At 40.3% G+C, this 14056-nt stretch overlaps 2 protein-coding genes across 7 annotated transcripts in view; one reads left to right on the top strand and one right to left on the bottom strand.

Annotated features, from left to right (window-relative positions):
* Positions 1 to 784: 784 nt before the first annotated feature.
* GNG5 (G protein subunit gamma 5) lies at positions 785 to 10076 on the bottom strand. Its single transcript, XM_047724224.1, has 3 exons — positions 9867 to 10076; positions 5905 to 6049; positions 785 to 910 (listed from the first exon to the last, which is right to left on the bottom strand). Exons 1-2 carry the CDS (start codon positions 9945 to 9947, stop codon positions 5924 to 5926), a joined length of 207 nt encoding a protein of 68 aa, XP_047580180.1. The 5' UTR covers positions 9948 to 10076; the 3' UTR covers positions 785 to 910; positions 5905 to 5923.
* A 25-nt stretch (positions 10077 to 10101) lies between these two features.
* Positions 10102 to 14056, top strand: part of SPATA1 (spermatogenesis associated 1) — a 66599-nt gene continuing 62644 nt past the window's right edge. For 3 of the 6 annotated variants that reach the window (XM_047724217.1, XM_047724216.1, XM_047724213.1), the window contains exon 1: positions 10105 to 10285. The gene's annotated coding sequence lies outside the window, so the exon portion shown is untranslated. Of the gene's footprint in view, positions 10286 to 14056 lie in introns of all 6 variants that reach the window. The other 3 variants (XM_047724214.1, XM_047724215.1, XM_047724220.1) reach the window with 3 other exon arrangements.

The raw sequence follows: 14056 nt of genomic DNA, 5'->3' as shown, positions 1-14056 counted from the left end.
GAAAACAGAATAGTTCTTGGTAGACACTAACCCAGTGGTTTTCTATCAGACTAATCTTGGACCTGGCACATAACTTTGTTTCTTGCATGACTACATACTAGGAGGCCAGGTTTGTGGGATGTTTTAATATTTCCTTAAGCCTTTCAGAATGGTAAAAATTTTAAAGCAAAATGGTTTACCAAGGACTTAACAGTTGCAAATTACTGAAGCTAAAGTTTGGTTCTTTTCTTGGTCCTTTGTACCTCATTACATTGTACTATAGTATTCCACTCAAGAAATGTTTGAAACTCTGATGTTTTTCTTAATATCTTCTAATGGCATTCCTATGTCCAGTTTTTACTGTCCTAATTAGGGGAGTAATCTATTAAGAAGTAATTAACTTTTAGGTGTAATGGTAGTACACCCTAGAGTTTAGGAATTATTAAAACAAAGTTTATCCTGCAAATAACTCATGAGTAGGAACTAGTATCAACAGCTTCCTCCTGACCTTGAAAGAATAAAAAAAAGTCTTCAACTTCCCTACAGTCTTTCAAATAAATGTATGGCATAAAATTATGTGAGATGAGTTGGTAGGAAAATGCACTAAAACTTAACCCCTTCTTAATAACAATGGGAAATTGTCATTTATCTTAGGTATTCAAAATAAATTAATACATAGCCTATTTAATACCAGCAATTAACCAAAAAACTTTTATCTAAGTATTTTATTGTATGCTGCTGCCAGTGTATATAAAACAATTACCCTTATGAAATAGAAATTTATGAGAATTCAGAGAGGTAGATGTTAAGGACTGACAAAAGTAAAAGTTTATATAGTATGGCACGTGTTACAGGGATAAGCTTTTGTACAGGCTTCAAATTTAGTTCTCCTTTGAATAGTCACTGGTTCATGAAAAGTGGTCTAGAAAACCTGAAATGGAAAAGAAAAGAGTGAATTAGGGTAAAGTACCAAAGCACATAGTTTCTTCTGAAAAGTAATACATTTTCTATTACTTTAAGGACATTTGTTTACATGTCAGCTTATAAAGTGCTTTCAATTAAACTAAGCCTATCTTATTTTTTAAAAAGATTTATTAGAGAGTGAGCACTGGCGTGTGTGTGGCCATGGGAGAGAATATCCAAGCGACTCTGACTTCGGGCTTGATCTCAGGACCCGTGTGATCAGAATGACTGAGCCACCCAGGTGCCCCAAACTAAGCCTGGTTTTTTTTGTTTGTTTTGTTAAAGGCAGATCCATCTCAAGGTTTCCAGGGGGAAAATGATAAAACAGGAGATCTCTGTGGTATATAAAATGTAACTTCCTCTTAATTTTCATAACCACTCTGCAGTACAAATCACTTCTGGTTTACAAATAACGGACTTTTAAAGATTAACTTGCCAAGATCACTCCCAAAGATACTCCATGTCCTAATTTTTAGAAAGTTAATATAAAACTCTCAAATTCAGAAAAATCTGAACATCCCTAGAAAATGAGCAGTTGGCACTGATGAGAGGAGTCTGGCTATATCTATTAAGGAAAGATGCAGTCTCACTTCTGTTTACCTAGATAAACCTATACATAAAAGAGAAACACATACACGGATATTGACTGTAGTGGTGTTTTTTTTGTTTTTTTTTTGTTTTTTAAAGATTTTATTTATTTATTTGACAGAGAGAAATCACAAGTAGGCAGAGAGGCAGGCAGAGAGAGAGGAGGAAGCAGGCTCCCTGCTGAGCAGAAAGCCCGATGCGGGGCTCGAACCCAGGACCTGGGATCATGACCTGAGCCGAAGGCAGCGGCTTAACCCACTGAGCCACCCAGGTGCCCCTGTAGTGGTGTTTTAATAGCAAAGAACTAGAAATAGCCTAAATGTAACTCAATAAGGGAATAGATAAATAAACCAGGGTTGATACATATTGTTGAATACTCTACAGCAGGTAAAATAATTTACATGGATCAACACAAATCTCAATATAGTAGTTATTCCTTAAAAAAGAGTAACATCTATATGGAAGGGGAGAAAGTTTATCTTTTATAAAATTTCTTTTTGATACATGGTTCTACTTACTTGAAAATTTCTGATATTTTACAACAAAAATGTTTAAGAAGCTTAAACAGAATCAGTGGTGAAAAAATGTTTAGCTTCAATTAACATCTGAATTAGTGCAAATTTTAAAAACTAGATAGGCAGAAAATAAGGAACAGCCTGAGAACTGTTTAGCAAGAGCTCAACAAAAGAGCATTCTCAAGGTTCAGGTGGAAAGCCTGTTCCTAGTTATGAAGTGTTACTAAATTTTAAATGTCATTCTTTATTGAATAATTTTACTTTTTTTTTTCTTTTTTTAAAGATTTATTTACTTGAGAGAGAGCGAGCAAGAGAGAGCATAAGCCAGGAGAGAAGAGCAGAGGGAAAAGGATAGGCCAACTACACCCAAGGGGGGCTCCTTCCCACAAAGCTGAGTTCATGACCTGGGCCGAGATCAAGAGTCAGAAGCTTCCAATTGAGCCACCCAGGCATCCCTAAATACTTTTACTTTTAGAAATTTATCTGAAAGAGGTAAACTACACATAGGAGGACCAAGATATTTGCCTCAATGTAGCTTCAAGCTTGGAAACCTCAACATTTAATGATGTTTAAGTTATAATACAACTGAAAATCTCATTTACAAAGAATTTTTTTTAAGTTTAAGATTTATTTATTTGAAGAGAGAAATCACAAGTAGGCAGAGAGAGAGGAGGAATCAGGCTCCCCGTCAAGCAGAGAGCCAGATGCGGGACTCGATCCCAGGACCCTGAGATCATGACCTGAGCCGAAGGCATAAGCTTAACCCACTGAGCCACCCAGGCACTCCTACAAAGAATTTTTAATGCAAATAATAAGAAAATTCAAGTGGTTTTTAAAGGCAGAATAAAAACTGTACATACTATGATCCTCAGTGTTTGTAAACCAGCCCATAAATATTTCTTCCTCTTAAAAGAAAATCTAATCTATAATATATTCTATTATCTATTATAATATTAACAGTGATTGCGTGATTATGGTAATTTCTATATTTCTTGTACTCTATTGCTAAATTAGCTACACTATCTTAATTTAAATTATAAAAGCTATATATTTTTAAAAGATGTGAAAATAAAGACTGAATGTAGATTCTTTGCATCCAGGCCATTTCACTAAGGGCCACCCAGGACCAGCACCATCGATATAACCTGGGAGTCTGTAAGAAATACTTCACCCCTAGAATTCAGACCTATTGAGAATCTGCATCTGAACAAGGGAATTTCAGATATTGAGGTTTAAGCAGAAATACTTTTACATCCAAATGTCCTTTTCCTGGACCAAGGTGTTTCAAATAGTATCTACAAACTTATTTTATTATACTGCCAGGATTAGTAGCAATTATTTTACTTTGAAACTTGGGTTCCTATCCTAGCTATATTTAAAACTTTGAGCAAGTCATTTAAACACCCATCTGTAGACTTTTGTAAAATGAAACTATTAAGACCCAGATAAGAAGCCAGGCTTAACAGTATTTTATATCAAATGAAAACAAACCACTTTGTAAAGTAAATACAAAGGGAAAAGAGGTTAAAAATATTTAATAAGCCATAAAAATATGAAATTTCCAAAATCTGCCATGAAGATTTAATATTGTTAGAGGCAACGAACTATTAGTTATTCAAAATGAATGTGTTAAGCTGTTAATAAGAATTACTTCCTCATAGAAAACCTGTTACTCAAAGGTGGTTTCTGGTGTTTCAAAATCTTAACCAATTTAACCATTTTATTCACTGGAAACATGCTGCCTTCCTGGATACCACCAAATCTACAAAGCCTAATGAGGGAGGACGCAACTCTGTAACATGGTATTTTAAGCAGCAGCTTCCTGAACTTTGAGGAGATACAATGTTTGTAAAGGGTGTGTGCCACACAGTCTTTTTTTTTTTTTTTTTTTTAAAGCACTACTACGTGAGACAGGAATCCATCAGAATCCTAGAGAACATAGGCAGTAACCTCTTCGATATCAGCCACAGCAACTTCTTTCAAGATATGTCTCCAAAGGCAAAGGAAACAAAAGCCAAAATAAACTTTTGGGACTTCATCAAAATCAAAAGCTTCTGCACAGCAAAGGAAACAGTCAACAAAACAAAGAGGCAACCATGGAATGGGAGAAGATATTTGCAAATGACAGTACAGACAAAAGATTGATATCCAGGATCTATAAAGAACTCCTCGGGGCGCCTGGGTGGCTCAATGGTTAAAGCCTCTGCCTTCGGCTCAGGTCATGATCTCAGGGTCCTGGGATCGAGCCCCACATCGGGCTCTCTGCTCAGCAGGAAGCCTGCCTCCTTCTCCTGTCTCTCTCTGCCTGCCTCTCTGCCTACTTGTGATCTGTCAAATAAATTAATTAATTAATTAAAAAAAAAAGAACTCCTCAAACTCAACACACACAAAACAGACAATCATATCAAAAAATGGGCAGAAGATATGAACAGACACTTCTCCAACGAAGACATACAAATGGCTATCAGACACATGAAAAAATGTTCATCATCACTAGCCATCAGGGAGATTCAAATTAAAACCACATTGAGATATCACCTTACACCAGTTAGAATGGCCAAAATTAGCAAGACAGGAAACAACATGTGTTGTAGGGGATGTGGAGAAAGGGGAACCCTCTTACATTGTTGGTGGGAATGCAAGCTGGTGCAGCCACTTTGGAGAACAGTGTGGAGATTCCTCAAGAAATTAAAAATAGAACTTCCGTATGACCCTGCAATTGCACTACTGGGTATTTACCCCAAAGATACAGATGTAGTGAAAAGAAGGGCCATCTGTACCCCAATATTTATAGCAGCAATGGCCACGGTTGCCAAACTGTGGAAAGAACCAAGATGCCCTTCAACGGACGAATGGATAAGGAAGATGTGGTCCATATACACTATGGAGTATTATGCCTCCATCAGAAAGGATGAATACCCAACTTTTGTAACAACATGGACGGGACTGGAAGAGATTATGCTGAGTGAAATAAGTCAAGCAGAGAGAGTCAATTATCATATGGTTTCACTTATTTGTGGAGCATAACAAATAGCATGGAGGACATGGGGAGTTAGGAGAAGGCAGCTGGGGGAAATTGGAAGGGGAGGTGAACAATGAGAGACTATGGACTCTGAAAAACAATCTGAAGGGCTTGAAGAGGTGGGGGGGTGGGAGGTTGGGGGAACCAGGTGGTGGGTATTAGAGAGGGCACGGACTGCATGGAGCACTGGGTGTGGTACAAAAACAATGAATACTGTTATGCTGAAAATAAATTTTAAAAAAATGAAAAAAAAAAAGAAAAAAATATATATAAAAAAAAGCACTACTAATTTAAGGTTGCTTCTCATAGGTCAGTACTAGTGAGTAAACCTCTGACTAAAGTACCATGTATTTATTAAAGGCAGCACCCTTGCATTACATTTTAAATTCTCCACAGCATGTTTTTTGGTCACATCTCTCTTGGTTAACATACATTTTTGCACACACTGACATTTGATCTGGAAAGTAAAGATTGATACATAGACACATGCCTTAAACCGGCAAATTCTTTAGTTTCTTAATCTTATGAAATCATATCCACTGCCTGCCACCATGAACTCATACACTTCATTTCCCTCCTTCTATCTTTACTTAACAAGAATAAAGAGTAAAACCTGTTATTCCCCACTACAAATGTTGACACCATGTCAGTTTATTCAACCATCTCTTGATTTTCTCTTGCATTCCCAACTCCTAATTCTTTGCTATGCTGCACTATAGCTGGGTTCTATTAGAGGAATGACATCAGAATTAATCCAAATCAGTTGGTAGTATTTAAAAATCCCCATAAACACTGCAGATTTTTTAAAAAACTGTCTAAATATTTAGGGAAACTTACCATCCAAAGAGTCATTTTACTACAAAAAGGAACAGACTTTCTGGGGTCTGAATGGATTCGTACTTGAAGATACACCAGTTAGCAGGGGGTCGTGTTGGGCATTCTGCAGACAGAATTGTTTCAGATCTGCAGCTGCCTGGGAAACCTGTAAAAGACAAAAGGAGAGAGGGTAGTGGGAAGAGGTGAGAAGGTTTTAATGGAGGTTTTTTCAAATCTCTGAAATACCTGCAATAAACACTTTTCTTTTTTATTTTAAAAAAGATTTTGATCCACCCAGGCACCCCTGTAAACATTTTCCTAGGTCAAAAGAAGATATATACTAATGGAAGGTCAACGGTCATATATATACTGAGCTCATACTCAAAACACTACAAGTACAGACATCAGTTTATAGTAGGTTTTCTTTTGCTTGCTTATTAAAAGCATCAAATGATCTAAGTATATCTGCAAAATAAAACCTATCTTTCTAGTTTATTAATAAACTTCAGAGGTATTCTGCCCTCAGGCTACTCAACATGTTGCTTTTTATTAAAAACGGTACATTCAATAAAAAATGTGTTAAAATTCTAGCCAATGGTTACTTTGTCTTGAAAGCAGTATTATTGGAAAAATGCTACCATGAACATTATGTTCTACATCTGAACCATTCCGTTCGTTGTTTTGGCATTATGTACCATCTGCTGTTTAAGGTTACAAAACTGTGACAGCTTTCTGCTTAGTGTCATGCGACTGAAAGGCTGATAGCAAACTTCAAATTATTTTAATAACTTCACTGAGCAGCGCCTGCCTTTAAAAAGCAGTGTATTTGCTTAAATGTGATTTTAACTCTTTTCATACACATATGCAATGCCACTCAAATGGGACTTAAGTATCACTTAAACGTCTACTATTTGTATATATCCTGATAAGGTGATGTAGGATACCAAAACAAAGAACTGAATGGTTCAGACGTAGAACAAGAATAACTAAAAGATGCCCCAAATGAATATAATATCCTCAGTCTTGAGGTTTCAGGAAGATGGGAAAAATAATCATTTTAGTTTCAACTGTTCCCAAGGAGGGTGAGAGCAGGTGTCCAGTCCAGCTGAGCATTTGCCTTTGAAAGGGAGGTAAGAGCATCACAAATACTCTCTATAAGAAGAAATCCTGCAGGGGCACCTGGGTGGCTCAGTGGGTTAAGCCTCTGACTTCGGCTCAGGTCGTGGTCTCGGGGTCCTGGGATCGAGCCCCGCATCGGGCTCTCTGCTCAGCGGGGAGCCTGCTTCCCTTCCTCTCTCTCTGCCTACTTGTGATCTCTGTCAAATAAATAAAATCTTTAAAAAAAAAAAAAAAAAAAGAAGAAATCCTGCAGATTACTGCTGTAGCCCAGATATCTACCTAGTAAAAAGATACACAATCCTGAGATGAATCTCAAATCTGAAACCTAGCTGTATGTTTGGCTTATACAATAGTCCAGAGTAATAATGAGTTCCATAGGTTTATTTAGCAACTGTGTAAAGTAGTATGTAAATACCTGGTACCAAGTGCTACAAAAAATGGCCACCCTGTTTACCCACCAAAAGAAGGTAGAGCTAAAGTGGGGGGTATGCATGGTATCTTCTGCACAATCTTAAAACTTGGTTTCATTCACATTAACTAGCAGTAAGGATAAAGTATCTATTAACTTTCTGCCTAAAGGGAAGGCAGGCTCCAACTTACCTAATTTCCTTTCACAAACTTCTCAAGTGCTAGTATGAACCAAATATACTCTAGGCACTGAGAATACCAAGAACAGCCAGGTCCTTGTTATGGAGGTGACAGTTCAGGGGAAAATACAGACAAGGAACTCTTTGGTAAAGAGTGGTTAGATCGTGCCTTAAGGGAAGGTGTCTCTGGGGAGGTGACATTTAAACTGAGATCTCACTGACAAGACAAACAGCCAGGTAAATACCAGTGAGAAACCAATCAGAATTCCAAGCAGTGAGGAGAACTAAGACAAAGGCTCTAAAAGTCAAACAAGCTGCCAGCCCCTAAAGCATTATAATATTCACCAACCAGGATGTTGAAACCCTATAATCCTGGCAGAATTATTAGTGCCCTCTTTCACTCTCAGAAGTGTCCTGGGTTGGCTATACCATTAATGTATGGTCACACTACATATGGTAGGATTTGTCAAGCATTTGTGAAAATTTCTATCAAGTGTACTCAAACAAAGGTTTAACAATAAACTGTGCTAGTTAAAGTAAAAAATCACCCCAAAAAAGCATCTAGCACAGAGTCATGGATAAAATAGGTACAGAAAATAAAATCAAACTAGCTACACTTTACAAGAGATTTAAAGAAAAGCTCACTGAAAGTTCCACAGCAGGATTCCCTCCCTTCTTTGCTACAGCCCCTAGCAGATGAAATAGAACTCTAAAACCAAATCACCTATGGTGGCTTTAAGGCTCCTGAGTGGAAGCCTCCTGAAGAACTGAAGTATAGGGAGCAGGCATCACTCTGTGGAGAGTTACTGGAGTAGCTGGGTTTTTCATAGCGAAACCCTCATAGTACTCTGAGGGCTTCCATTTCACTTTGAGACAAGGACTAAGTACCTCTACTGAACACTTAACTGCCTTCAACCAGTCCCCCTTTTTATGTCCCCACCCCGCAATTTTTCTTTCCCGAGCCACTCCAACTATGATAAAGGCACACCTGAATGATAATGTAAAGGTTAAACATCTGATTTCGATTTCAGAGTTAAATCCAGCCAAGACTGACCATAAACCACAGGGATGAGTTAAGTAATCTGGATATGAGAGAAATGGATTCCAAACAGCAATGGAGTCTACAGCAATTAAGCCCAGGATGGGAGGGGAATCCCACACCAAAACTGATGGGAATTTCCCTTCCGTCCTGAGGTGACCACAACTGAGTAAGCTAGGTCCCTGACATTTCTATTTAAGGAAATAGGTAAATGGGAGGCAGCTTACTCCACAGAACATTTCAGGGAGAAGTAAACACTAGCCTCTAGTACATAATCAAGTCATCTTGGAAACTGGCTGTTTCTTTCAACGGAGTGCATGATTTATATTCTTCTGTTTCTTAATTACAAGAAGTGTTTCACTTGTAAGCTGACCTCCTCCAGAAAGAAGCCAATCTACTTGGGTTTTAAAAATCAGGAGAAACTTGGAATAGCATTTCAATGTCAGGTTATCCTACCAACACACACAAAAGGGTTTTTTCCCTAAAGTAAATCCCTAAGGTCAGTGTTAACCAGACGGCAAAACAAGTAAGACTTGTCCACCCTCATCAGTAAGATATGCAAACTAGCAGATACTCCCAAGGTCAGATCACAGCAAACTGTGCCAAATAGGTATGAAATGCACGCTTTGTACGAGGCTGTACAGGGCACTAGTGGTAACCTTAGGCACTGGGGACGTTTTGAGAACAAAACGTGCTTCTTTAACCTGAAGTTTGCGTTTGCAAAAATTCGTTTTCAAGTATGTGTTCGATGGGTAAGAAGAGCGGGAGGTAAGAATCTAGTATTAAAAGTAGAGGGTTTGGGAGCGTTCTAACTTGAAAACAGATTCTGTTCTAAATTGGAAGTCAGATAAAACTGTCCAGTGAAAAGAAAGGGTGGAGTCTGGTAAGCTAAAGACTGGAAGGGTGCGGACGGCGCTCCGAGGAGCAGCTGTTGCCCAAGCCAGCCACCGAGTCACTGCAGAGGGAGGGAGAGAGAAGGGCGACCGGAATGCGGAAAGCCGCCTTGGGAAGCCCTAGCCGCGGAAGGGCACACTAACCAACCCCCGAAGCCACGGCGCCGACCCGCGCCGCCACTTCTCTAAAGTTGGCCGCTCCCGGATCCTCGCCGCGGAACGCGCGCCCTCCCCAAGCAAAGCGGGAGCAAGACTCCAGCGCCGCGGATCCCAACCACCTCGGCCGCCCGATCCCACCCTCCGCCTCCGCCCTCCCCTCCCCCTCGGCCGCCCGCCCCCGCTCACCTTCACGCGGTTGAGCCCGGCTTCCAGCCGGAGCTGTTGAACCACTTTCTTCATAGCGGCAACACTGGAGGAACCAGACATGGCGCTCTCAGGAGCGGGGCCGATTTTCGTGCGTGCGTGGATCTGTCGGTTCGTGGGTCCGCGGGGCCAGACGGTGGGGCAGCGCGGCGGGGGGCGGGGCTCGGAACTTTGTCTCTTAAGTTTCCGGTTCTTTGCCCAGCGGCTCCACCCGCGGCGCGCATGCGCGCTCCTCCTCCGCGCTCGGTTCCAGCGCCTCACCCCCGGGTGGAGCCGAGCCTGAGCGAGGGTGGAAGGGAGTGAGAAGGGGCGGAGCGGACTGTGGGCAGAGTAGCTAAGGGACCCGAGCGCTAGCGGACGCCGGTCTTCTCCTTCCTCTTCGAGAGGCCGACTTAGGAGAGGTAAAAAGAAAAGTTTGTTATTAGCCGCCAAGACCCGAGGGGGGACCCTGAAGAGGACTGGTGAGGGAAGTCAGGTGCTTGAGGGAGTTTATAAAAGTGTGGTGGCGGGGTGACAAGGAGGTTCTAGCTTTCCTGACGGCGTTGGTGGCAGAGGTTGAGGGAAGAGAAGGTCCCAGTCAGGGTGTGTGGGAGCCAAAGTATCGGGTGCGAGTCACTGACACCCTGTCTCCTTGGAGACGTGTCTCTAAGTGACTCGAGTTTGTTCAACGGGCGGCGCGTCTTACAGCCTCCTCTCTGCGGTCAGACCACTGAGGCGGAGAGAGGGCACGGAGGTTTCTGTAACTGACCTGTGGGAGCCGGGAGCAGGGGTGCTGGTTTGCTAGGGAAAAACGCTTTTTGAGATTTAGCTTCTTTCGCCTCTTACCTCTTGGTTTTCTCGAAGAGGTGAACAAGCCAAGGTACTTGATGAAGATTACAACCATCTCCTCTTGTTATCCGTTTCATTTGGGGGATTAACGCTTATTATACCTTGACAAAACATTTTTGTGTTTCGGGAAGGTTTGTTCTACGTTTCAGTTGTATCTCATTACCTGTTGCCTGAAATTGACCTTCAGAGGAGTTTCTGGAGAGAGAAACAGTGGGATCTAATCAAGCAAAATAGGCTCAGCCAAAGTGTGTTTTACCCATGGAAACAGATTTATTATGGCACAGCACTTAGGACAAGTGTTTCCTATTCAGCGACTCAAGTACAAATACCCTGATGTTTTCAATAAATGTGAATAATTTCATCACTAAGACATTACCGATTTTTTGTATGGTGAGAAAATCCACATATAATTTACCCCAATTGAAAAATAAAACCTAACTTCTTTACTAAACAGTTTAAACCGATTTACAAAAATGTACAATGTGCTTTAGTATATGAATTCATACGATAGATGTAATGACTAGGTTTATAAACCAAGGTGTAAATTCTGGCACTACCACTTACCTTGGTAATCCCAGGCGAGCCACTTTAATTTCGCTGAGCCTCTGTTTCCTCATTTTTTTTTTCCTGAAGATTTTATGTATTTATTTGACAGAAAAAGCACAAGCAGGGGGGGGTGTGGTAGGGAGAGGGAGAATCAGGATCCCCAATGAGCAAGGAGCTGGATGTGGGGCGCTATCCCCAGATCCCTAGGGATCTGCCATCTGAGCTAAACGCAGATGCTTAAATGACTAAGCCATCCAGGTACCCGTGCCTCATTTCATAATGAAATAATAAAGCTTTCCAGAATTTTTTTAAATTGACAATTCTATTCATTATGCTGTGCTCACAAGTATAGCTACCATCTCTCACCATACAGTACCATTGACTGTATTCCATGCTGTACCTTTCAGCTCAGAGAATTATTCATTCCCTAACTGGAAACTTGCCTCCCACTCCTCTTCACCCATTGTGCCTGTCCTCCCAACCTGCCTCCCTCTGGCCACCATAAGTTTGTTCTCTAAAATTATGGGTCTATTTCTGGTTTTGTTTATTCCTTTGTTTTTTTAGATTTCACATATAAGTGAAATCATATTGTATTTGCCATTCTTGGATTTATTTCACCTAGCATAATATTCTCTAAGTCCATCCATGTTGAAAAGGGCAAGATCTCATTTTTCATGGCTGAGTAATATTCCATTACTCTACATATTCTTTATATGTAATATTCTATATATTCTACATATTCTTTTATAGTCGTCTCTTGGTGGACACTTGGTTCCTTCCATACCTTGGCTATTGTAAATAATGCTGCAGTAAACAGCTCAGTTGGTTAAAAGTCTACCTTTGGCGCAAGTCATGATCTCAGGGCCCTGGGATGGAGCCCCACATCAGGCTTCCTGCTCAGGGAGAGCCTGCTTCTCCTCCTCCCTCTGCCCCTCGCCCTTCACATGGGTGTGCTTGCTCGCTCGCTCTCTCTCTCTCAAATAAGTAAATAAAATCTTTAAAAAAAAAACACAAGGGTCCATATCTTTTCAAATTAGTTTTTTGTGTTTGTTTTCTTTGGGTAATATGAAGTAGCAGAATTACTAGATGGTAGGTATTTCTATTTTTTTATATTCTATTTCTAATTTTTGAAGAAACTTCATGCTGTTTTTGACAATGGCTGCACCAGTTTTTATTCCCACCAGTAGTGCATGAGAATTCCTTTTCTCTGTATCCTTGCCAACACTTGTTATTTCATGTCTTTCTGAAACTAGCCATTCTGAGAGTTATGAAGTGATATCTCCTTGCTGTTTTGATTTCCCTAATGATTAGTGATGTTGAGCATCTTTTCATATGTCTGTTGGCCATTTGTGCATCTTTGGAAAAATTCCTGTTCAGGTTCTCTGCCCATTTTTTTTTTAAAGATTTTATTTATTTGAGAAAGAATGTGAGCAGAGGGAGAGAGAATTTTTTTTAAGGTTTTATTTATTCATGTCAGAGAAAGGGAGAAGCAGGCTCCCCTTTGAGCCAGCCAGGAGCCCCAGGAGCTGAAGGAGATGTCCAGCCATCTGAGCCATCCAGGCACCCAGGGTGAGAGAATCTTAAGCAGACCTAATGTCCAGTGGGGCTCAATCAGAGGACCCTGAAATCATGACCTGAGCTGAAATCAAGTGTCGGACACTTAACTGACTGAGCCACCCAGGCACCACTCTTGCTCATTTTTTATATCAGATTGTTTTTTATTACTGAAGTGTAATTAGCATAAAAATTATATTTGTTTCAGGTGTATAAACATGATTCAGCAGTTGCATATATTACTCAGTGCTAACCACAGTAAGTATACTCACCATCTATCAGCAATGTTCTCACAATATTATTATTTTTTTAATTTACTTATTTAACAGAGAGATCACAAGTAGGCAGAGAGGCAAGGAGAGAGAGAGGGGGAAACAGGCTCCCTGCTGAGCAGAGAGCCCGATGTGGGGCTCGATCCCAGGACCCTGGGATTATGACCTGAGCGGAAGGCAGAGGCTTTAACCCACTAAGCCACCCGGGTGCCCTCTCACAATATTATTGACTGTATTTTTCATGCTGTACTTTTTATTTCCATGATTTATTACTGGAAGTTTGTACTTTTTAATTCCCTTTATTTCACTCACCTCCCTGTGGTCCTCTGGCAATCATCAGTTTGTTCTTTGTATTTAAGCATCTGTTTTTTTGTTCATTCATTTGTTTTTTAGATTCCACCTCTAAGTGAAATCATTTGGTATTTGTCTTTCTGTGTCTGACTTATTTCACTTAGCTTAATACCCTCTAGCTCCGTCCATATTGTTGCAAAGGGCAAGATCTCATTCTTTATCACTGAGTAATATTCCATTGTATGTATATATACCACATCTTCAGTCATCTATCAGTGGACTCAGGTTGCTTCCATATTTTGGTTATTATAAAGCTGCAATAAACATAGTGGTGCATACATCTTTTTGAATCAGTGTTTTCGTTTTCTTTGCATAAATACCTAATAGTGGAATTACTGGATCATGTGGTGTTTCTATTTCTAATTTTTGAGGAACCTGCTTAGTGTTTTCCACAGTTGCTGCACCCACTTGCCTTACCACCAGCAGTGCATGGGGGATTCTTTTTCTTCACATCCTCACCAACACTTGTTTCTTGTCTCTTTGATTCCAATCATTCTGACACGTGTAAAGTGGTATCTTATTGTGGTTTCAATTTGCATTTCCTTGGTGATTAGTGATGTTGAGCGTTTTTTTCATGTGTCTTTGGAAAAACCTGTCTATTCAGCTCCTCTGCCCATTGTT

Source organism: Lutra lutra, chromosome 4 (genome assembly GCF_902655055.1).
Source record: "Lutra lutra chromosome 4, mLutLut1.2, whole genome shotgun sequence".
NCBI classification, from domain to species: domain Eukaryota; kingdom Metazoa; phylum Chordata; class Mammalia; order Carnivora; family Mustelidae; genus Lutra; species Lutra lutra.
Note: the sequence above shows the minus strand (reverse complement) of the source record. Positions and strands in the feature narration are given on the sequence as shown.